We start from the raw sequence: 24933 nt of genomic DNA, 5'->3' as shown, positions 1-24933 counted from the left end.
GAGAGGTCCCTGGAGTAGGAGGCAAGGTACAGTTGTCTAGTTCTACTCCAAATTGTTTATTATGGCAGCAGCTAGAGAAGGTCAAGAGGATTTGAAGGCACAGGGGAAGTCTCACCACACTTCTCTTATAAATGACTTGACTGTTCTAATGCCACCAGAAGTAGTTAAATTGGTATTCACTATGACACTACAGTATTTTCTAACCTAATTTACTAGGTAAATTATGGTTTTATTTTAGATTTTACTTTTAATAATTTTAAACATTTGAATTTAAGTTGTTTGGAAAATTAACTGATATAGAATACTACATTCCTTATAAATATATATAAATTATCATTTTGTAGACTTGAACCTTACATCATATGAAGCTTTTTACTATTTTTCTGAGAATTGTAAGGGGCACAAGATAAGAAAAGGAGATGGAGAAACTTACTCCAAGAAACATTAATAATATGGAAAAGAGGGCTAGGTTCATAGTCCATTCTGGCCTTTATAGTTTTACCTTCTTAGATAACTCACTGACTCGAGTTTTTCCAATGAGGGATAATCTTGTCTCAACTGTAAAAGTGTATGATTCTTGAACAATAATGCTACTTCAGATGAAGAAACCTAAACCCAAGGAAACTGACTAGCTCAGTGGTCATGAGCAAATAAAAGCAGAAGCAAGACTGGACCGTAAGTCTTAGAATCTTAGAAGCTGATGGCTATTTCTAGACTTGTCATGAATGAGATCTTGCTATTGTCCATGTTTTAAGGTGGTTAGTAGCTACTACCACTTAGTAGGAAGCTAGGAGAAATAGAAACTGAAAAGTCACTCAAGATTGATTAAAAACTGTGCATTAAATCAGAGTGTTCAACTTTTGGGAAAGGAAGCTAAACCAGTATTCATCTGACTGCATTTTGGGCTACTTGCATCAAAATCACCTGGGCTCCTTATTAAAATTGCAAATTTGTGGCTTTATTTTGTGGCTGTGTTTATCTCTTCAGAAGGGACTAGGAATCAGTGCTTTTAAACCACCCACTAGGTGATTCTCAAACAGCCTAAAGTTTGAAAACCATTGGAGATAAGGGGAAATGTGCAGAAGCACAAAGGGAACGAGCAAGGCCAGATATAGAAGGGAAAGGAAATAGAAGAAAATGATAGGATGGCTAAGGAAAAGGATGCAGTATATATGAAAGCACTGTTTCATTTTTTATAAGTCTGTATAACATAAAACTTAAAGCTACAACCTACTTAACAAAGAGAAGCTTATTAACCTTTCTAGTAAGCTAGAACATTTGCAAAATTACCTCAAACTTCACACCATTGTTTGAAAATACCTAAGTTTACCCTCTTGGAACAATTGAACAAGCAACATACAAATATCGGATGACAGCATCAGTCCCAAATTATGAATTTACTAGAAGCCCAGTGCATGAAATTTGTGCACGGGGGAGAGGGGATTCCCTCAGCCCAGCCTGCACCCTCTCCAATCCGGGACCCCTCAGAGGATGTCCAACTGCTGGTTTAGGCCCTATCCCAGAGATTGGGCCTAAACCGCCAGTTGGACATCCCTTTCACAAAATTGGACTGCTGGCTCCTAATCGCTCACCTGCCTGCCTGCCTAATCGCCCCTAATTGTTCCCCTCCCACCGCCGGCCTGATCACCCCTCACTGCCTCTGCGTGCTGGCCTGATCGCCCCTAACTGCCCCCCCCCCACCAGCCTAATTGCCCCCATCTGCCCCCCCTGCCAGCCTGATCACCCCTAACTGCCCCCCTCCCCCACCAGACTGGTTGCCTCTTACTGCCCCCCGTGCTGGCCTGGTCACCCCTAACTACCCTCCCTGCCAGTCTGGTCACTCCCATCTGCACCCCCTGCTGACCTGGTCACCCCTCCTGGCCCCCCCACCAGCCTGGTTTCCCCACGCAGCCTGCTGTTGTCGTTTGGTTGTCCCTCAGTAACCCCCCTGCTGGCCTGGTCACCCCACACAGCCTGCTTGTTCAGTCATTTGGTGGTCCCTCACTAACCCCCCTGCCGGCCTGGTCGTAGGCAGTCATCTTTTGAGGGTTAATTTGCATATTACCTCTTTATTATATAGGATGGTTAGCCACATATCCGGGTATATTTTGTGTCTCCTAATTCTATTTTTTCATTTACCTTTCTCACCTACTTCCACTTTGTTTTATCCTGTTATATTTCATGTATAACCCTGGGTCACATTACAGTATATCCTTTCCAGAATCAGACACACATACCCTATAAGTAAAACAAACAAAAATCCCACAAACTTGGAAAAATCCCAAAGCATTTTAACATCCTCTTCTATGAGATAAGGTGAACAAATAAAGTGAAATAATGTTTGCGCCTGACCCTGGTTCCTTTAATGATCAACTTTAATGTATCAACAAGACAGCACTACCATAGAAGCTATAAACCTTGATGTGCAGAAGTGGACTTATTTATAATGGAGCCAGTAAGGCCAAAGGGGCCTTTTAGGTGCTTCCTTGCTACACCCCACCTCCTCTCCCCATTTTTTATAAGGCTCGGAGTAGGTTTTTGCAAACCTAAGTAATCGGGTCTTTATTCCCAGGTAAGTTATAAAATTACTATTTTTCAGGGACCTACCAGATTCAGTCAGGATATCTGCTTTTCAAGGGCAGGATATAGATTTTTCATCTTAACACCTGGCAAATTGGACTATTTAATAGTCTAACAACTGCCAATTAAATGACACAAAGCTACTATAAATGTTTATTGAACTGAAATGAACTGCTATCAATGTTGCAGTAAATCTCGAATCCAAGTGGTGCTTTCAGATCTTTCCAGATCTCAGGAGTTCCACTTAAAACAGTAGAACACTGGACGAGTTTGCTGATCACTTAAAAGTCTCACAGATGAGTATCTAAACTCCCATTAAAGCAAAAATATCATCAATGTCATCTGTCTCCTTAATGTTTCTTGATGTATTATGTTTAGTTATTTGCATCATTGTCCATGAATCCCTTTCATTTTCATTGCTTCCTGTAAGATTTTCATGATTTTGTTTCTCCTTAGTTTGTATGACAGGATTTGAAGCTCTGCTACTCAAGAGTTGCTTACTGTTAGCGTAGAGATTAGTTTTATGAACTGCTCGGTGTGAGAGTCTCCGTTTACTGATATCTGTAGAACTCTGAGTCCCTTGAGGGGGCTGCTGAATTTCCTTTAAAAGCGTCGGCTGCAACTTTCTCTGTGGTTTTCTCTGTCTCAGTAAAAACTTATTCTGTGATCTTCTTAGCCTCAAATGATGCTTTGAAGTTTTGCTATCTGAGCCACGAAGAAGGCAGTTGCAAATCGATGTTTTTATGCACTCTAGTTTCTTGGGCAAACTTTAAAGGACAGAGAGAAAGGAAAAATCTGAGATTGTTAAATGGCCGAGAAAACATTCTCAAAAACTTTTGTCTCCTTTTCACCAACTTCCAACAGAAAATACACAATTTATCTAAGTCTCATTCTTGTGTACAACCCCTGATGAAATGATGAATCATGATGAAAAATAAGGAAATAGGAGCTTCAACTCAAATCTGTTTTCAGAGCACAACTTCCCTCATTCAGGTTGTAGGCAAATGTGTCCCCATTATATTCCCAAAGTAAAGTAGCTCCTACAACTGCCTAACAAGGTAGCTTAGTGGTGCGATACCTCCATACTTAGTGCCAGAGCTTTTTCCTGATAATTGCTAATCTGTTCATAATGTAGTTAATTGAAGTGGAACTGGGGAAAGGATGTATCTCAAATAGAAAAAGTCTGTGAGGGTGCATTCATCCATTTCTGTATAAACAACTTCCTGTTGTAGCAGGAACTGAATAAGAAAAAAGGAATAAAAGTGAATGAGTTTATATAAAGAATGAGAAGACAGGGCTTCTAGCACACAAGACAGACAGCCTTGAGCTACCCAATTTGTGATTCATCTGTATCATCTTCAAGTTTGGGAATTCAGAACTCAAATAACTGATTGATTTAGGTGTTTTGCTTCTGAGTAGGGTGCACTGCCACAAGGTGCACTGGTACCTTGCTAACTGCCTCACTGTTTGCCATAGTCAGATTTCAGAAAGATTAGCCATGCGCCTGTACTTCCTGCCCAACCATCCTCCCCTCTTCCTCTTTAAACATATAGAACTTTGTGGAAGCCCATTGTAATGTTATTAATTACTGATCTCTGTCTCCAAACTGTTTTTCTTGTCTTTTTAAGTGGGGAGAGGCTAGATATATTTCCCAGTTGAAATAGAAATACAGCCCAGCCAGTGTGGTTCAGTGGTTGAGCATCGACCCATGAACCAGGAGGTCAGAGTTCGATTCCTGGTCAGGGAACATGCCTGAGTTGTGGGCCCAATCCCCAGTAGGGGGTGTGCAGGAGGTAGTCGATCAATGATTCTCTCTCATCATTGATATTTCTATCTCTCTCTCCTTCTCCTCTCTGAAATCAATAAAATTATATTTTTAAGAAGTGGAAATAGAAAGGATGAAAACAGAGGATCTGAATTGACTTGAACATCTCCAACACCCTGAGCAAAACCCTTCATTTCCTCACCTATTCAATGGGGATAATACTGCCTACCCCACAATTACTGTGGACACGAAGTAGATTTAAAATATCCTACATCTTAAACAGCAAAACAGCACTATGTATTTGTGAAATACAAAATAATGGTTTAACCAAATAAACACTAGTTTGTTATCCTTTTCATGAACTTTTAATGATTTTCATCTCTGCTTCATTTACCCCTGACATTAAACCCAATCTTGAGCAAGACAATTCTAATTCTCTCCATCTCCGGCTGTTCCCACCCTGAAGATCCCTTTTAGATGGAAAGGCTTTGTGGGGATCCCAATGTGAAAACCCTTCCAGAAATTCATTCCTGAGGAATACTTAATTTCTCCCATATCCTTTAATCAAAACTTGTTACAAAACCCTTACTATATTAAATTTTTTACTAAAATGAGAATATTTTTTCCATAAATTTAAAAAAAATTAATTTTAGACAAAATGGGAACCATTATAAAGTCCTGAATAGATATATGTCTAACTATAGGTAAGAAATTATAGTGGACGCACAGAATATTGCTTGAAGGATACATTAAAACCTGGTCAGAAGGACTGCCTCTGTGAAGGGGGAATAAGGATCTTTATTGCCATTTGTGGCTGACATTGTTACTGTGAGCATCTATTATTTTTTTCAATAAAAATAAAGCCCTAAAGTGTCTAATTTCATGTATTATTTCAAGCAGTACTTACTGGCTCACAATCAAAGATGACTATCCTTAGGCAGTTCTATGCAAGTAAGAAAGCAGTACACGGAGAGTCTAGCTCCTGTGAACGAACATCACCTGACCCTGACCTCGGAGTATGGTGTGTGCCCTTGTAGAAGGCAGGCACCTTCTTCATCTGCTCTCACTCACTCATCCTGCTGCTCTGAAGCTGTGGGCAGACTGGCCACCATTTCTACTAAAGCTAGCATCCTGTGAGGATTAAGTTTGTTTCACATACAGTTGTATCCCCAGACATTCCTAATGCTTCTGAATAAATGAATAGAATGATGAAGAGTATAAATGAATAAATCCAATTAACACATTAAGCGCCCAGTCACTGGTGACAAAACACAAAACAGGCTGGTGCTTAACGTGTTAATCAAGTTTACTCCTCCCAGTGATACAATTTTGCCCAACAAAAGCAGCAAGTAAAATTGCAGATGGAGTAGATTCCATTTAGCCCCCTTTCCCATTTTAAAGAAAGCTGACTTGTATATACTATTCCCTAAATAACAACAAAAAAAGGAACATAATTTTTGTAAGATACCTACCTATAACCTTGAGCTTCCACATGTTTAAGGCGGTTACTTTTAAGAAGTTTATTGCCCAGAAAGGAAGCCTGAGCCTTGAGTTTTTTGCTCCTGCACCACAGAATCGCCATTTGGATTTCTTCAGAAAGTTGTATGAAAGTCTCAGCCTCTTGGAATCTTTGCACAAAAGCGGTGGCACCGGGAGTTCCTATCACTTTCTGAGGAGAATGTTTCGTTGCCTTTAGTTGGGACTGAGGACATTTAAATTCAAAGCTGGCCTTCTGAAATATGGAAAGGTGATTTGTTACTGAACTGTAAATATATAACAATAGAGAAAAGTTGACTCAGACTATCAAAATTTGAAAATCCGTCTTTTAAAATATATTTTTATTAAATTCAGAGAGGAAGGGAGAGGAAGAGAGAAATATCAATGATGAGAGAGAATCATTGATTGGCTGCCTCCTGCATGCCCGACACTGGGAATTGAGCTGCAACTGGGCATGTACCCTGACCGGGAATCAAACCTTCTAGTTCATAGATTGATGCTCAATCAACTAAGCCATGCTGGGCAGGCTGAAAATTGGTCTTTTTTTAAAAAAGAAAAACCTTTTTTGTTCACTGTACTTTCCTTTTGTCCTAAAAAACTTAATTTTTTATTCATTGCTCCTAACACAAAATTTGTCCCCCTCTGTGCTACAATAGATCCCATCTACACCTGAATTCAATTGCACACAGAAAACAATATAAATATTCTAACACATATCTCTTTCACCTACACATAATAATAAAACTCCACATGATTAAATATTGGTCAAAGCCTATCTGGTGGGGGAAAAGAATCACTGAAGAGCCTCTTTCCTCTCCTGGACTCCCACAACTTGTTCTTCACTTCCTTCTATACCCCGAGTCACCTTCCTCAATGATGGGTTATAAATGTTACTAAAGACACATGAAGTCAGGGATGACTGCTGAACATATGTTAAAATGCTTAACTAAGTACTATTTTCAATTTAAATTTAACCATCTTTTGATGTTGCACCTTTGTCTCTTCAATCCACCTTTCTGTATTACGTCAAGTTTGAATTTTATCAACCTTACTACTTATGAAATTATGCCACATATTATGTCTGCTTCCATCCTTCAATCAAAGCGTACCTTCTTCCAAATTTCTTATCCTCAAGAATATAAAAACCAGTAGAAAATATAAAAGTAGAAACCTGCCAATGCTTTGTGTTGGTGATTGGTTAAAGAAGTCATCTGAAAGCAAACTAAGCATATGAGTGCTAATTGCTAAAAAATGTGGTAGTGAGTCATGAATAAGAGGGATGCTGACCAACCAACTTCAAATCCTAGGAACAGGTGGACGGACTACAGAAGTTTCAGGGTCAGAGAGAGCCACAGTTCTTAAAACAGGGGTGAAAAACTATTCTGGAGACTGGTGTAAATGGGAAAGAACAGATTATGAAACCAAACTGCCTGCACTCCACTCCCAGCTCTGCCCCATATTTGCCACGAAGCCTAAGCAAGTTTCTTGATCTCTATGCACCTCGATTTTCTCACCTGAAATATGGAAAGTAATGATGACCCCTCTCTCACAGGACTTGTGTGAGGATTACAGGAGTTAAAATATTTTGGACAGCGCGGCGCGGAGGTGCCACTGGGTGAGGTGGCGGCGAGGCGGCGCCCCTGCGCGGAGCGAACCCGGCGCGGCCGCGGGGCTGCAGCGGACGACGATGGCCGCGCCCGCCGGGGCCGGGACCGCGACCCTGGGCGGCCGGCGCTGTCTGTGGTCGGTGCTGGCGGCGGCGCTCGGGCTGTTGACTGCTGGCGTATCAGCCTTGGAGGTACACACGCCAAAAGAAATGTACGTGGCAAATGGGACACAAGGGAAGCTGCCGTGCACGTTCAAGTCTGCGAACACCACCAGCACGTCGACCACCGCCTCCTGGAGCTTCCAGCCAGAGGGATCCCACACCACCGTGTCCTTTTTCCACTACTCCCAAGGGCAAGCGTACATCGGGGATTACCCGCCATTCAAGGACAGGGTCACCTGGGCTGGAGACCTCGACAAGGAAGACGCATCGATCAACATAAAAAATATGCAGTTTATCCACAACGGCACCTACATCTGTGATGTCAAAAACCCTCCCGACATCGTCGGCTACCCGGGATACATTCGCCTCTACGTTGTAGCGAAAGAGGTGTCGCCCACGTTTCCGGTTTGGGGGGTGGTGGGTATAGTGACCGCCGTGGTGGTGGTTCTCACCCTCCTCATCAGCATGATCCTGGCTGTCCTCTACAGCAGGAAAAGCTGGTAGCCGGGTTACAGCGGGACCCAGTCACATACGCAGTTAGACCGCTCTGGTGGACGTCACAGTGCAAGATGAACAAGTCAGAGTCTGTGGTGTACGCGGACATCCGGAAAATTAAGAGAAGACCCAGATCATATCCTAAGCGAGAAACAAATTCAAACGGCACTCTTGTGCAGCAGTGTGGCCCACAGCACGTGTGGCCCGGGCACGGACAGGCACGGAGAGATGTAAAGGATATGTATAAATCTCCTATTTAATCTTCGGATGGGAGGAGCAGTGGTGCATGATGAAATGATATGATTCTAAAATATGTAAATTGTCTCGCTGTTTGTTTTTTTCTTTTTTGCATCCAGGGTCATTTACAGTTGGGGAAATTCAGCAACATTCCTGTCACATCATTGGGATATGGTGTGCCTTAATGGTGATGTAGCGATCTCTTAGTATCCCAACAGACTTGGCCTTTTTGTCTAAGGGCTTAACAGTCTTAGCATTTATTGTAGTTGGAGAATGAAGATACTGTGCGGGAGACATAGCCAGGGTGGCCTGTCCCCCACTGTCTGTTCCGACTGTTTGGTTGTAGTTTTTAGGAAACACCCGTTAGCTATGCCACTTGGAGACAATTTGAGAAATTTTTGTTGGTTTTTTCCTCTCTAAAGCAGGGGTGGGGAACCTTTTTTCTGTCAAGTGCCCACTTGGATATTTCTAGTATCATTCTCGAGCCAGACAAAATTATCAACTTAAAAATTAGTCTGCTGTATTTGGTCAAACATTTAATTAACTCACCCTGATGCCTTTTGCAAGCTTATACGGCCCTTGGGTCCAAGGTTCCCCACCCCTGATCTAAAGCAAAGGGCATTTTTGCTTCCTAAGTGGTCACAGGGACTTTAAGGTTACACCCTTTCCTGTCAGCTTGTTCATCACAGCAAGATCAGCAGGGATAGCTGCCGGGCCAGTCTTCCTTGGTCTCTCAGACCAGAGCCCTGTACATGGAACTGAAATAGGAGCCGCGGCCTGAGGAGGAGCTGGCGGCCTGGGGAGGAGAGCGCAGGTGTCAGTTACTTTCTTTGCTGCTGGAAACCAGTGGCAGCTGCAGGGGAGGAGTTCATTTCCTTCCAGGTGGGCAGGAATGGGGTACATGGAACCTCCATTCCCGCACTTAACTCGTCCCAGAAGACTGTTCAAAAACGGAATCATCTTTTCCCATTAGAAATCATGTAAACTGAACTAATCCACTCCAGACCCCCAAATGATCCCTGTTTTAAGCGTTCTTATATACAGTACATGTCTAGTGCACTGTTTAATTTATAAATAAACACTTTTGAACAAAATATATATATATTTTGGACAATGCCTGACAAAGAGTAAATGCAATATAAGTATGTATTAGCCATTATTATTATCATTATTATTCCTCCCTCTGGAACTTATGAATTGGACATAATGTAAATGCAAGCTGGAAGCCTTGTAAATGTTCAAGAAAGTACTCTGACATTAGAAATGACAGAATTCTTAAATAGAATGTAAGAAATAACCCATGAAGCAAACCAGAAAAAAACAATTTTGAGAAGACAAAGGGTAACAGAAGTCAAGTAGTTACCAGATGAAAGAGGGTGACACTGACATACATATTGTTAGGTCCAGAACAAAAAGAATTTACAGACACTGACTAAGGAGTCGTGTTGAAGTTTAAACCTGGACAGGAAGAAATGGAAGCCTCATGATGAGGAGGATGATAATGACACTGAAAGTTGCTAATCACATCTAACACCAATTAAGTATCTACCGTACTCCTGACTCTATGTTGGAACTTTACTTGCATTAAATGGCACAACCCCATGAGGTACATACTATTAGAAAATAGAGATATGAACAAGTCAAGAAACTTACATAAGGTCACGCAGCTAGTACAAACTAAAGGACTCAAAACCATTTCTCTATGACTGCAAGGCCAATTCTCTTAAGCTACAGTATAATTTACACCTACGACGGATCCTAGGGTCACTTTACAGTTTTAGCAAAACTCAATAAAATGTTTCTGAAGGCACTTTATTAACTGAATTAACTCGATGCACTAAAATCCCTTGGAGCGCCTCCACTCAGAAGCAGACTGAGAACTAAGATGGCACTAAGCTTAGAGCTAGGGATAAAAAACAGAAGTAAGATTCAATCTATGTCCTTGGTAAGTGGCATCTACTGTATACATTAGCAGAAATCAAGCTATATTAAAATAACCCAAACCTGAATAGCTCTGTGTTTCAGCTGTTCGCAGAACACCCTCACATCAAATTCTGATGACTTTGCTGTGGAGATGGAAAGATCAAATACAAAAACTTAGGCATACCATTTTCAAATCAACAAATTCTTAAGTGCATGACGATATTTCTTGCCAAATTACTAAAAAAAAGTAGAGGAAGCAAGCAAAGAACTATGAAACAACAGGAACAAACAACTTTAAGTGTTCAAACTTAGAAAACACAGGTATTACCATACCTCTTTGAAGACAATCAATGCGTGTTAAAATTAAAAGGTATGGGATTTCTTCTACACAACCCATGAATATATTTGTAATTTCAACTTTTTTTAAAGTATGTGCTATATCAAAGCATATTACCTTTGAAGATTTTCTTATTCTTTACTGGCTGTCCAAGATCCACATTATTCTGTACATTGATCTTCATTTGATTAGCGTTTTTGGAAATCCTATGTGACGTTTCTTCACTGCACCTCAGTGACTGTTCTTTTGTTGAGAACAGTTTATTTAGCAATTTAGTTACTCCCTTAGCTGCAAAAGCTGTAGGCATTTTTTTCTTAAAGACCTCTAAATAGGGCTGTCCTAAAAATTCAACAATATCAGAAGGAAAGGTAAAATCTTTGAAGTAAGGCAATGGTTGAATCCTTGAGACTTCTTGAAGCAATCCAAACAATGGTTCATATAAAGAAATCAACCTTTTTAAAACACCTTTATAGAGAACCCTAGAGAAAGAAATAGATCATGAATTAACCAGTAACTACAATTTGCAGATTATATAATTACTACAATTCAAAGCTGAAAATAAATGCCTATCAACTTACCACTAAAGATAAAAAACCCTATCGCACATATTTGCAAATAGTCAGATTAATCTAGCCTTAATAGAAAAACCCAAGTACAAAATGTTACTTAAGCCCTAGCTAGTTTGGCTCAGTGGATAGAGAGTTGGCCTGCAGACTGAAGGGTACCAGGTTCGATTCCAGTCAGGGGCACATGCCCAGATTGCAGGCTTGATCCCCAGTAGGGGGTGTGCAGGGGGCAGCCAATCCATGATTCTCTCTCATCATTGATGTTTCTATCTCTCTCTTCCTCTCTGAAATCAATAAAAATATATTTTAAAAATCAATGATTTAAAACACACACACACACACACACACAACAAATGTTACTTAAAACTAAATGAAGCCCTAACCAGTTTGGCTCAGGGGATAGAGCATCGGCCTGCGGACTGAAGGGTCCCAGGTTCGATTCTGGTCAAGGGCATGTACCTTGGTTGTGGGGATGTGCAGGAGGCAGCTGATCAATGTTCTCTCTCATCGATGTTTGTAACTCTCTATCCCTCTCCCTTCCTCTCTGTAAAAAATCAATAAAATATATATTTTTAAAAAAAGCAATACTAAATGAAAAAGCTGTCTCAAAGGATATGCACCAAAATCCTAAGTTTGGTTTTATCTAGGTGGTGAGATTTTAGGTAAATTTCAGGTTCTTTACATTTTTTCCTGCATTTTAAAATTTCTTGAAATAAGCATGTTTTATTGTTGTAATCACAAGAGCTTAGTTATTTTCATTATAGACAAGAATGATTGTTTGACATTTAAAATAATATGATTAGTAATTTTAACATTTTTACCTCTAAGAATAAGTAGAAAAACAGAATGACTGGAAACAGTTGTTAAGATATCCAGGTTAAGATAGCAAAGCAAGGTTTTTAATCTCCAAAGACAATTTTTGTATTTTTTTTAGTTTAAATTTAGAGATAACCATCCCAATTGTCTAAAATGGCCCAAATATGGTCTCTTTACAAATATGGGCAGGTTCCGAGTCCAATTATCCATCAAGTAAGCTTCATCCTATACAACAAAAGGCTAATATGCAAATCGACCGAACACAGAACGACCAGTCACTATGACATGTACTGATCACCAGGGGACAGACACTCAACTCAGGAGCTGCCCCCTGGTGGTCAGTGCGCTCCCACAAGGGGGTGCGCTGCTCAGCCAGAAGCCAGGCTCACAGAGCCTCTTCCCACCTCTGCAGCAGCCCTAAGGATGTCTGACTGCCAGCTTAGGCCCACTCCCTGCTAAGCCATCAGTGGGACATCCCCTGAGGGCTCCCAGACTGGGAGAGGGTGCAGGCCGGGCTGAGGGACCCCCCACTTCCCAAGTGCACCAATTTTGTGCACTGGGCCTCTAGTAATATATAGAGATGCAAGAGAAGGTCTCTTTACCTTGCAGCTACTTCTAGTGTTCTTATATCAACTAACTGTATTTCAAAAAGCAGTGGTGTTTGAGGTGGAGAAAAAGAATCTGGAGCTCATAAAGAAGGTCATGCCATTAAAAATTATAAATCTAGAGGCAAAAAGAATTGATTGATACAGCCTGCCCAGAAAGACCTTCACTTTAAATGGGCCAATTGCTGTATGATTACAGCAATGATTTTTTTTATTACTCTAATGGCTAATCCTAGGATTTCATTTGCTTAATTGTTTAGTGTTGAGGTGGTCTCTTGCCTTCAGATTTAAAGCCTAATCTTTTGAGATAAAACACTTAGCTTCCAAATCCACCCCACATCCCACAAGTTCAGCATCCCCTGGGAAAATAAATATGAAAACTAGTCAGAAACCTAGGCTGAGTTAAAGATATGAAAAAGAAATGAATGATTTAAAGGCGTGTACATACATACCATAACCTGCTCACCAGCCCAACCATCACAAGGTTTAAAATAATGAATTCTTGCAAACCTAGGTGTTTCACAGTCAAGCTGAAGAATTAAGTTAAAGTTGGAAAACAGAACCAAAGTAATTTGGATTTTTGTAAGTTACGTTTTTGAAGGAACTAGATTGAAAATAGAATTTTTTTGAGGAATTAAAGCCTTAAAACATGTTCTATTTAACTCATGGAAACTTAAAAATACAGTTGTATATGCTCTGCTAGAGCTCTCATTATTAAACTAAGTTCCCAAGGTTTAGTTTCTAAGATTAAGAATTTCTGTCAATGTCCTCAGGATAATACATATGAGAGATAGGCAGTCTCTGGCAATGGTTGTATGAAGCAATTCCTGGGGAAAGGAGGCCAAGAAGCAGATTTATAAGAATTCCATAGGTTATAACTCCTACAGACCCCCTAGCTTTCAAACAGAAATACTACTAAACTTATCCAAACAATTCCAACTGAGAAAAAGGTATTTCAGTTGCTTCAAGGATACAGAAATGTCTTGCAGCAACAGTCTAACAAGCGAAGTAACAATTTGCAGGCTCCCAAAATCTTCATCAACACAAATTCCACCACTGGTTGGCTGGGGATGACACACGCTTTGGCAGCTACAGGTCGATTTTCACTTGACAAAAACAGAAAAGTATATTACTTTCATTATTAAATTTAAACTACTTTTATATACAAAGTTGGAAAAGAGAACCAAAGTAATTTGGATTTTGTTAAGTTACATTTATAAAAGAACTAGATTGGAAATAGAAAGTATTCAAGTACAAAGTTCCTTTAAGCTCAATTTGAGCTAGTTATGCTCAAATAGGACTCACTGAATTTCATGGACAATGATGTTTCAATATAATCTTATGTCCCAGATTTCAAGTGACACCAGTCCCTCCCACAAGCCAACAAACGGAGATTACCACAAATACCAGCGCCCCTTATTAAAACAACCCTTGTATAACTGAGGTATAATTGGTTATATTCCAACACCAAGGAGTAAAAAAATCCAAAGGGAGATCACAGCAAGACAGAGTTCTCACCACAAAGCAACTGACCACTTACTTGGAAGAAAACAACTCAGACAGATCCTGAATTGAACTCTCCAAATTCATGTTTTTCAAACGTTTTAAACACTGTTCAACCTGAAAGGGGAAGAGCAGCTCAAATTCATATGTATATAATACAGACAAGGCCACTGATGGGACCAGCAAAGCAAAGAAAACCAAAATTTCAAAGTATGGAAATATACTGAACACCACAGAATACCCTTTTTTTAAGGGTAAAGAAATCTGTAACTCAAAGCAATTGCTTCTGGCTAAAAATCTAAAATTTATCCAGCGAAACAAATTTCTCAAATCAGATTATAACTGAGAATTTATTATGTGTGATGCTATAAAGTACACCAAAGTAAGCATAAGATTATTCTCAAGATTATAATTTTTCTGAAGCTCAATTTCAGAAAGCTCAGTTAGGAAAGTGATCAGTCTATTCGTTTTACAAATGTATATTGAATACCTACTGTGTGCAAGGCATGCTGGGAAATAAACACTAACCAATTTCTAGTTACTAAAAATTTACTAGTAAATTAGTGTGTGTGTATATATATATGTGTATGTATATATTTAATTAAATGTTGAAATTAAAATAGATATGCCTTATTTAAAATTGCAATCCCCTCAGCACTTTCTTTTTCTCCATTGTAATTATCACCATCTGACATTTGATTAAACTACCTTTCTCCTCTCAACTATAAGTTCCATAAGAACAATATGTTTTGTTTATTTTACCCACCACTGTACTGAGTACTGAGCATTGAGTAGGCATTCAATCGCATTTTTAATCAAAAAAAAGGAAAAAATGGTAGCCATCCATTATATAAAATGTGTCAAGAATTCTGTGGTCCTCAGGAAATACCACACAAAGGGCATGCATGGGACTGCATCCAGACTGAAGGATGTCAAGATCTGGATGGTCACTGATACTGGCAAAGACAGTATCTTGCTAGAGCTACATATATGCTACTAAAAATCCAATCAAAGTTATGGATTCTCTCTTAACAGAATGGTTTTCAGAATAATGGCAGCAACAATCCCTAAATTCTCTGGGGTCAGCTCTTTTTCATCTTTTAATTATGGACACCATCCTTTGAGAGAAGTACTGACAAACCAAGATGGTAAAGCACCTGGGGAACATAGTAAGTAAGCTATGGTTTACACAAAGGCGGGGAGGGGGCTTGAGAAGTTTAGCAAGGAAGAGAGAGCATGGAGAAACGTTAAGAACAGTTTTATATATACTATGTGTGTGTATATATATATTTTTTTTTTAATTGATTTTAGGGAGGAAGAAAGGAGAGAGAGAAGCATCAATGATGAGAGAGACACATCAATTGGTTGCCTCCTGTATGCACCCGACTAGGGACAGGGATTGAGCCTGCTACCAAGGTATGTGCCCTTGATTGGAATCAAACCTGGAATCCCTCAGTCTGCAGGCTGACACTCTATCCACTGAGCCCAACTGGCCAGGGCAGACAGTCTTTATATACTCAAAGTACTGTCACACAGAAGAGGAATCAAGACTATTTTCTATTCTCCTTTGGGGAACATCAGAGTGAAGGTAATTCCAGTAGCTAGCTTTTGAAGGTAGAAAAAAATAAATCTTAAAGTAGATGAAAGTTCTTTGTAAACTGATATGTTAAGCAGATATATAAGGCAGTAGTAGTAAGAGTAATACTAATTGTAGCAGCATCATGAGACATGCTCCCTACTCTAAGGGATGGCAGGGACATGAAACATGTACACAAATGCCTGTACTGCAACACAGACATGCCAAATGCCATAAGAGAAGCCCCGATAGCCAAGAATCACAAAAAGAGAAGGAGTTCAACTTCACTAATCAGAAAGATGCAACTTAAAATGAGATTACCATAATAAACATCATGTTACCCCTTGGGAAGAACTGATTACTGCGAGAAGACTTGAAATGGAACTTAGAGGATGAGAAAGCTTTTAATAGGCCGAGATGGAGGGGACTAGGCCTTCCAAACATACAGGAGCAGGTAAGCAAAGCTTGGGTGAGGGCACAAACATGGCGAGGACTCATGAAGAATTCAGGTTGCCTGGGATGTAAAATAGATGAAGGCAAGAGAGAAGCCTGAGCTAGGAAAACTGAATAGGACAGATCATGGAGGATCCTATAAGCCAACCTATGAGGTTTAGTCTTTCTTCAGGAGACAATGAAGGAACATTAAAAATCAAAGCTGTGTTTGAGGTGATTAATCTACTTTGCTTTATAGAATATATCAGAGTGGAGGAAAGATTAGTAGGATAGCAAGACAACTAAAAGTTGGCATGGCTAAAAAAAGATGCAGCCAGAACTAAAAGGGACCAGAAGCAGAGGCAGTTTTGACTGATTCAGTTAGATGGCACAGCTACATAAAAGGAAGCAGCAGAGAAAATGGAACACCAAATTTTTCTGACTAGGTTATTATTCACAAGTTGGAATCCAAGAGGAGAAATCTGTTCAACCTGAGATAAATTTGGTTTTGGAATTAAAGACTCAGAAGGAGATAAAGCTGCCCAGACATGAAAACTTAAGGAAGGCCATGATCCCAGTTCTTTGATGAAGAAATAGTCATCTTTTTTATCTTAAGTAATGGGAGTAGAAAATTAACCAGAGAGCATGAATCTGTAAGTTTAGACTCAGTTTCTGTAAATAACAAAGTATGAAGTAGCAGTGTGATCTCCATCTTCATCAAGTATACATGCCGAGTCTCAAACACAAGGCTTCCTCCTTACCTGTTTGAGGGCCAAATGGGGCTTGTGGCGGCCCATTCTGTTGTGATTGCTGTAAAGGACTGCACATAGCACATCTGTTTCTGCATCTAAGGTCTGGCTCTTCAGTGACAGGGTAACAAGCCAGCATTCTTTAAGTACAGCTGCAATACAAAGGTCTAAAGCAGAGAATTTTAATAAGACTTACTATGTATTTCTGCATTAAGTATATTATATAAAAGGAAGGAAGGAAGCATCTTTCTTCATTTTTAAAGATATTTTATTTATTGATTTTAGAGAGAAAGAAAGGCAGGGGGAGAGGGAGAAACATTGATTTGGTGTCCCACTTATTCATGCATTCATTGGTTGATTCTTGTATGTGCCCTGACCGCAACCTTCGGGAATTGGGATGATGCTCTAACCCAGCGGTTGGCAAACTGCGGCTCGCGAGCCACATGTGGCTCTTTGGCCCCTTGAGTGTGGCTCTTCCACAAAAATACCACGTGCGGGCGTGCACGTACAGTGTGATTGAAACTTCGTGGCCCATGCGCAGAAGTCGGTTTTCGGCTCTCAAAAGAAATTTCAATCGTTGTACTGTTGATTTGGCTCTTTGACTAATGAGTTTGCCAACCACTGCTCTAACCAACTGAGCTACCTGGCCAGGGCTCCTTATCAGTCTTAAAGCAGCATTTTTCAATCTTTTTCATCTCATGGCACACATAAACTAATTACTGTGGCACACCAAAATATACTTTTTGCTGAACTGACCAAATAAATAGGTATGATTTTGATTCATTCACACCAGGCAGCTATTGTTGGGTTGCTTGTTGTCATTTTTTTTATTTAACAATCTAAGGGAAAAGAGGTCAGTGCCCATAAACAGTCAAGTATTACATGTTTAAAAAATTCTTGTGGCCCTAGCCAGTTTGGCTCAGTAGACAGAGTGTCGCCCTGCGGACCAAAGGGTCCCTGGTTCGATTCCAGTCAAGGGCACGTACCTTGGTTGCAGGCTTCTGCCCAGCCCTGGTCGGGGCTCATGCAGGAGGCAACCAATCGATGTGTTTCTCTGTTTCTCTCTGTCTTTCCCTCTCTCTTCCACTCTCCCTAAAAATCAATGGAAATATATCCTCGGTGAGAATTAACAACAACAACAACAACAAATTCTTGTGGCATACTGATTGAAAATCGCTGTTTTAAAGGAACCAAAAACAAATACATAATTAGCCTTAACTCTAAGGATGTAATTAATAATTAAATATGTAAGAAGTTGGAAGAAAACAGTGACAGATTATATAGTCTAAAAATCAAGAGAATGTCTGTTAAACAAGTGTGTATACCTGCATCACATTTTATCATGATTTTAATAATCTTTCACAGGAGTACTTTGCAGTCATTTGGTGCACACTTACACCTTTAGTACCTTGAAGGTGGGGCACATGTTGTATTATATACTTCTCTGAATCCCCCATTTTGTTACGCACAAAAAGCAAGACAGACTAGATAAATTCATGCACTAAAAGACAAAGATACTGCATTTCAGTACCACTTTAAGATAAGAATATATTAAGAAAAGAGAAACTCGCATGGCAACTGGAAATTACTTGGTGAATGCCTGACTGAACACGGGCTCAGCCGGAGATAACCGTTCCCAAGTCGGAAGAGCTGTGTATTCTGTATGGTTCACAGGATAGCACTAGCACCCTGTATGGGAATAACACAAAGGCAGGTTTTTACACAACATGGAGAACCTTCTTTTGTCCCAACTACCTGAAGCCAGAATGGGTTGCCTTGGGGATGGGGAGTGAGCTGGTATATTTCCAGTTAAGGAATCCTGTTAAGGAATTTATGAATAGAGGAAGAAGGAAGATGATCTGCAAACTGCGTAGGACAGATGGATGTGCAAGAGGATGTGATGATTAGATGGGTTAAAAACATTTCATAACAACAGATATCATTTAATTGTTTATTTACTGTATCAGGCACTGTTCCAAATGCTTTACCTATGACATTAACTCTTTCCTTCCTCAAAATAGCCCTAAGAGGCAGGTACTATTTCTATCCCTGTTAGAAAATGTGTCCAAGTGCAGAAAGGTTAGACTGGAGACTTTCCCGTATGCTGCAAGAATTTTTAAAACATTCAATACCTGACTATTTAATCAGGGGCACTGACCTCTTCCCTTAGATTCTCAAATTTAAAAAATGACAATAGCCAACACAACAATAGCCATCTGGTGTGAATGAATCAAAATTATACTTTTTTATTTTTGGTCAGATTGGCAAAAAACATTTTTTGGTGTGCTGCAAAATTTCAGTAATTAGTTTATGTGTGCCATGAGATGAAAAGGGTTGAAAATCGCTGGGTTAGACAAGACAATTCCCAGCAAAGGGAAGCCCAGCACTCAAACTTTGGCAATCTGGCTCTTGAGCCAAGCTCCTAACTACTAGGCCCTACTGCCTAAAAATGGCAATCCCATCATACATTGGCAATACACTCTAATTTAAGAGCACTTTCCCAATACTAGATTTATATTTTTTTCTTTTTCTAAATGTATATATTTTTATTGATTCCGGAGAGGGAGAGAAACATCAATGATGAGAGAGACTCATCGATCAGACACTCACACTGGGGATGGAGCCCACAGCCTCATCAGAATCGAACCATGACACCTCCTGGTTCATAGGTCGGTGCTCAACCACTGAGCCAGGCTGGCTGGGCCCCAATACTAGACTTAAGAAGTGATCACCTCCAAAGTTACACAAATGTCTAATCACTATGTGGTACATCAGAAACTAATACAATATTGTATGTCAACTGTAATTGAAAAATAAAAGTCATTTTAAAACTAATCGCCCATTATATGTTCTGCCAAGTATTTTTTCCAAGTTTGCCTTTAACTACTAGTATAAATACTGCTGTTTGACAGAATGAATTTTAAACTTATGTGTAGTTAAAAAAAAAAAAAGCTTGTTTATGTACTGTTCTAAATATAGTCCATGACCATAAGTTTAAACCTAATAGGTCAGTATTATGCAGTTATTCATTTGCCTGCGTTGCTTGATGCGTACTGTATGCCAGGCACTGTACTAGTTTCTGGGTATATAGTGATGACTATAGTCGCACAGGGTGATAATAGAGCAGACCATTTAAAACTGAAACTGCCTCGGAAAATCTAGATTAACTGCTGTAATTATACACCGTTACTTGTTGGATATTACAAAATAAAAATAAAAAACAGCATCACTAGAGGCTCCCAACAAGCGGTGACGGGTAGGGAGGACTAACCCCACTTTACAAATGAGTAAGCGGAGGCCCAGGAGAGCGCGGTGGGCGCCGAGCGCCTACGGGGCTCCCCCAGCGGCTCCGGCGGAGGCAGGAAACTGACGGAAGGTAAACAGGTTCCCAGGCGCGTCCGCCCTCTCCGCCCCCTCGGCGCGGCGTGGGCGCTGGGGCTCCGGCGGCGCGTGGGTTCAAGGAGGGCTGGGAAGCCACAGGCCCTCCCGGACCCCTTGGGAAACTCGGAGCCCAGGCTTCCCCGGGCCGGTCCCGCGCCGCTTCCCCGCGCCCCGCTGGCTCAGGAAGTCCCGCCCCCGCGCACGTGGCCGCCGGCCCGCTGCCTGCGGACTGGTCTCCACTCGGGGCGCCTCACTCACCCAGGGCCGCGCCGGGGTCCTGTATCGTCACCGCGCTGCGGCTCCCCGCCTTTGGGATTGTCACGCGGTTCCAAGGCTCCGGGCGGCGCAGCACCGCAGCCATCTTGCGAGGCGGGGACGGGACTGCGGGAGGTGGGGCCGCGAGAGGCGGGGGCGGGGCTGAGGGAGGCGGGGCCGCGAGAGGCGGGGACGGGACTGCGGGAGGCGGGGCCGCGAGAGGCGGGGGCGAGGCTGAGGGAGGCGGGGCCGCGAGAGGCGGGGGCGGGGCTGAGGGAGGCGGGGCCGCGAGAGGCGGGGGCGAGGCTGAGGGAGGCGGGGCCGCGAGAGGCGGGGGCGGGGCTGAGGGAGGCGGGGCCGCGAGAGGCGGGGGCGAGGCTGAGGGAGGCGGGGCCGCGAGAGGCGGGGGCGGGGCTGAGGGAGGCGGGGCCGCGAGAGGCGGGGGCGGGGCTGAGGGAGGCGGGGCCGCGAGAGGCGGGGGCGGGGCTGAGGGAGGCGGGGCCGCGAGAGGCGGGGGCGGGGCTGAGGGAGGCGGGGCCGCGAGAGGCGGGGGCGGGGCTGAGGGAGGCGGGGCCGCGAGAGGCGGGGGCGGGGCTGAGGAGGGGCGGGGCCTTCACGGAATCGTGCACCAAACCCTGAGCTGGAAAAGACCCAGGTAGTCACCGAAACCTGGACGTTCATCAGCATCACTTGGGAGAGTTTGGGGGAAAGCCCGGTCCCGGAATTAGTCAGAATCTCGGAGATGGGGCGAGGAATCTGCCTTTGGTTTATGCTCTTACCCACAGGGGATTTTAAGGCACAACCAAGTTTGGAACTACAGTACTTCAAGGCAATTTACAGATGTGGAAACTGAGGCCCAGAGTTGAGTTGGCGTGTGCACTCCGCCTCAGACATCAGGGGAAAAGAAAGCAACGAAATAAAGAGGATTATGCAAAGTAGAAGTTGTAACTCAGGAGTGATTTCCTTTGAGATAGTCAGGACTCCTCTATCTTGAGCGATAGCAAAACCGGAATCACATCAAAGAAACTTGAACGTTGGCTGACTATCAATTTCATCCTCAATATAAGACTCGACAATATTCCAAGCTCTGCTGATTCCCACCTCATTGTTATCTTTCTAATAGTTCATTTATCTTCAGCCACACTGATGCCACCTTACTTAAGCAGTTAAGGTTCCCACAGTTGTGTATTAGGCAGTTGGTGGGTTTTGGAGACACACTGCCAAGGTTCTAATTAAAGCTCTGCCGGTTGGCTGGCCCTGTGATGTCAGGAAAATTACTTAATTCCGCCAAACGTTAATATCTCTATAGTAAAATGAAGATAATAATAGTCTCTACCTCACAGAGTTATAAATGCTTTAGAACAGTGCCTGGCATACAAATAAACATTTATCAGAATTAATATTGTTGATATTACTTCTAATGTTTAATATACGTAGCATTGCCTTGTTGAAACACTTCCCATGCTCCCTGTGTGCCTTGCACTCACTAACTTCTCTACCTGGACCTTCCTGAAATACAGTCTCCCTTCCTCAGCTCTGGTGTCATCACCTCCGAGTAATTCTTCCTGAACATTCCTTCCCCACTCCATAACCCCTTTATGTACTACTACAGTTGGCCTCTGTATTAGCTTCCTGTTGCTGCTGTAACAAATTACTACAAACTAGTCACTTAAAACAATAATACAATCATATTACATTTCTGAAGGTCAGAAGTCCAAAATTAATCTCACTGGACTGAAATCAGCAGGGCTGGTTCCTTGTGGGGGCTCTAGTGGAGCATTCACTTCCTTGCTTTGTCCAGCTTCCAGAGACCACCTGCATGTCTTGGTTCATGTCCCCATGCCCCATTTTCAAACGCAGTAGCATAGCATCTTCTAGTCTCCCTCCATTCTCTCTCTCATGCTATGGAGGCTAGGCCTATCTCCCTCTTAAAAGGACCCCAGTGATTACATTGAGCCACCAAAAAAATGGGATAATCTCCCATCTCAGAATTTTAAATTTAATATCTACAAAATCTGCTTTGCAATGTAAAGTAATATATTCATGTTTCTGCTCTCTCCTTCTCTCTTCCCCTCCACCTAAAAATCAATTTAAAAAAATTTTTTAAGTAACATCAATTCTGGGGATTAGGATGTGGACATTATTTGAGGAAGGGCATTATGCAGCCACCACAGATACTCACAAAATTTACCTATTGTATTAATTTGTATATTTGTATGTCTCCTTCTCCAATAGCATAAGAGTTTACTGAAGGCAGTACTATCAATATAGCTTACGGATCTTTATGTCTCAATGCTTTGCTCAGAGCTTGGCATGTAGTAGGAACTCAGTAAATTTTAGCAGCTTTATGGAGGTATAATGGATATACAAAGAACCATATATATTTAATGTGTACAGTTTCACAAGTTTGTCAATAGTCACTGGTTGAATAAGAGGCTTGATGATGTTTGAATAAAGTGTTTGAAGGATGAATAGGGTTTTCCCATGCAGATAAGGGAAGAAGGACATTCCTGGCAGAGAGGGGTTCATCAACATAGGTTGGAAGACTCCTATCATTGCTGCTGGAGCATGATGTGTGCTGAGGGGTGAAGTTGGGAATGGGGTGTCAGATCATGGGCAGATATTTGATTTTACCCTGAAGACTGGTGGCTCCTGAACCTGGCTGATCAGAATTACTTGGATAGCTTTTAAAATTCAGCTCCCACTTTGAAAATTTGTATTCATTAGGTCTGAGTAGAATTCTAACCTGTGTTTTTTAAAGCGCCTTGTGATGGTGGTCAGGGTTGGAGAACCCTTGCTGTAGGCGATAAAGGAGTCACCAAGTCTTAGGCAGGGCAATTTCAATCACCTTGCGTCAGAGGAAGAGCGTACTGGAGAACAGATTTAAAGAAGATGGGGCTGGAGGTGAGGTAGTCTATTACAAAAACTGAGGCAAGACATCATGAGGACCTGAATTCAAACATTGGCATGGAAGATAGACAGTATTACTTATTTAGATGTCTAATATTTAGATATTTGGGTATCTAGTTTGGCTTCCAGATTTTCACCTTGAGTTTGAGAGATAGCATTCAAACGAGTGGATTTAGGCAGGGATAATGAGATAACTCTTGATATACTGAGTTTGAGGTTGCTCATGTGTCCACAAGAATATGTCCGATTCACCAGATGAATAAATGAGACTATAGCTCGGCGTGTGATTGCAAAAGCTTAGGTGAGAAGGGAAGACAGTTTATATGGTAACAGCGAGATGCAGGATCAAGCAGGGTATTGTTTTGTTCTAATTTTAAGGAGTGTGTATCAGTCAGGGTTCCACCAAACAGTACCAGTAGGAGATAGATAGATATATAGATCTATAATTTATATATATATATATATACACATATATATGTATATATATACACATATGTATATGTATATATATACATATATATATGTATATACACGCACATACATACACACACACACACTGAGTGGCCAGATTATTATGATCTCTGAACGCATAATAATCTGGCCACTCAGAGAGTGTGTGTGTGGTGTGTGTGTGTGTGTGTGTGTGTGTGTGTATGTGTGTGTGTATTAGAGGCCCGGTGCATGAATGCGTGCATGGGTATGGTCCAGCCAGCCTGGCCAGGGGGAGGGGACATGGGCGGTGGGCCAGCCTGCCTGCTGGTTGAACTCCTGGTCGAGAGGACAATTTGCATATTAGCCTTTTATTATATAGGATATACACTGAGTGGCCAGATTATTATGCGTTCAGAGATCATAATAATCTGGCCACTCAGTGTATATAATTTATATAGGTCTATATATATATATATCTATAATATATATCAATTTTAAGGGACTTATTGAAAGAAACTGGCTTGTGTGATTGTCGGGGCTGGGTAGTCAAGTCTGAAATCTATAGGGCAGCCCATGAGGAAGGGCAGGCTGGAAACTCAGGCAGGAGCTGAAGCTGCTGTCCACAGGTGGGATTTATTTCCTCCTTCTCCCTGACTTCTGGGAAACCTCGGTTCTTTCGGTTCTTCCTTTCAGGCCTTTCAAATTGATTAGATCAGGCTCACCCAAGTCACCCTGATAATCTGCTTTACGTAAAGTCAACTGGTTGTAGCTGATACGCCCAACTACAGAATACCTTTACTGCAACACCTGGATGTCAATTGAACCAAATAACTGGGTACTAGAGCCTAGCCATCACCGACAGGAAATTATTTGATCACATGTAGGCTAAGGGAAAAGAGCCAAGAGAGTGAGCGAAGATGGACATACTAAAGGGATAAAGGGGAGGAATAGGTGGAGCAAGACCCAGTATTTCTTCAACAAACTATTGGAGCACCAGCTGTTTGCCAGGCACCATTCGGGTCCCAGAGGAGACAAGCAGGGAGGGGATCAAGTGCTTAGGTAGAGGGGTTGACTTAAATTTTGAAAAGCCTTTCTTCTCTGAGGCA

The 24933-nt window shown here is 41.7% G+C and overlaps 1 protein-coding gene and 1 pseudogene across 2 annotated transcripts; one reads left to right on the top strand and one right to left on the bottom strand.

Moving 5' to 3' along the window:
* Nucleotides 1–1988: 1988 nt before the first annotated feature.
* RMP64 (ribonuclease MRP subunit p64) lies at nt 1989–20611 on the bottom strand. Its single transcript, XM_079766471.1, has 9 exons — nt 20489–20611; nt 16862–17016; nt 14130–14209; nt 13564–13695; nt 13042–13119; nt 10720–11081; nt 10347–10408; nt 5818–6077; nt 1989–3347 (listed from the first exon to the last, which is right to left on the bottom strand). Exons 1-9 carry the CDS (start codon nt 20589–20591, stop codon nt 2885–2887), a joined length of 1695 nt encoding a protein of 564 aa, XP_079622597.1. The 5' UTR covers nt 20592–20611; the 3' UTR covers nt 1989–2884.
* On the top strand, nt 5973–10705 carry LOC307096835 (myelin protein zero-like protein 1; annotated as a pseudogene). The gene is made up of 2 exons (XR_013815243.1): nt 5973–6092; nt 7372–10705. The product of XR_013815243.1 is annotated as a myelin protein zero-like protein 1 (transcript).
* Nucleotides 20612–24933: the final 4322 nt, after the last annotated feature.

The sequence above is a fragment of the Cnephaeus nilssonii genome (assembly GCF_951640355.1).
Source record: "Cnephaeus nilssonii genome assembly, chromosome: 3".
In the NCBI taxonomy this organism is placed as follows: Eukaryota; Metazoa; Chordata; class Mammalia; order Chiroptera; family Vespertilionidae; genus Cnephaeus; species Cnephaeus nilssonii.
This window is presented reverse-complemented; position numbering and strand designations above follow the sequence as displayed.

Excerpts from the sequence above, each read along its gene's own strand:
- RMP64 (XM_079766471.1), bottom strand. The coding sequence starts at position 20,591 with ATGGCTGCGGTGCTGCGCCGCCCGGAGCCTTGGAACCGCGTGACAATC. Across the intron at positions 17,017-20,488 it reads GGACCCCGGCGCGGCCCTGG|ACCTTTGTATTGCAGCTGTA; the intron begins GTGAGTGAGGCG and ends TCTCTGCTTTAG. Across the intron at positions 10,409-10,719 it reads GAATAAGAAAATCTTCAAAG|CAAAGTCATCAGAATTTGAT; the intron begins GTAATATGCTTT and ends CCATCTCCACAG.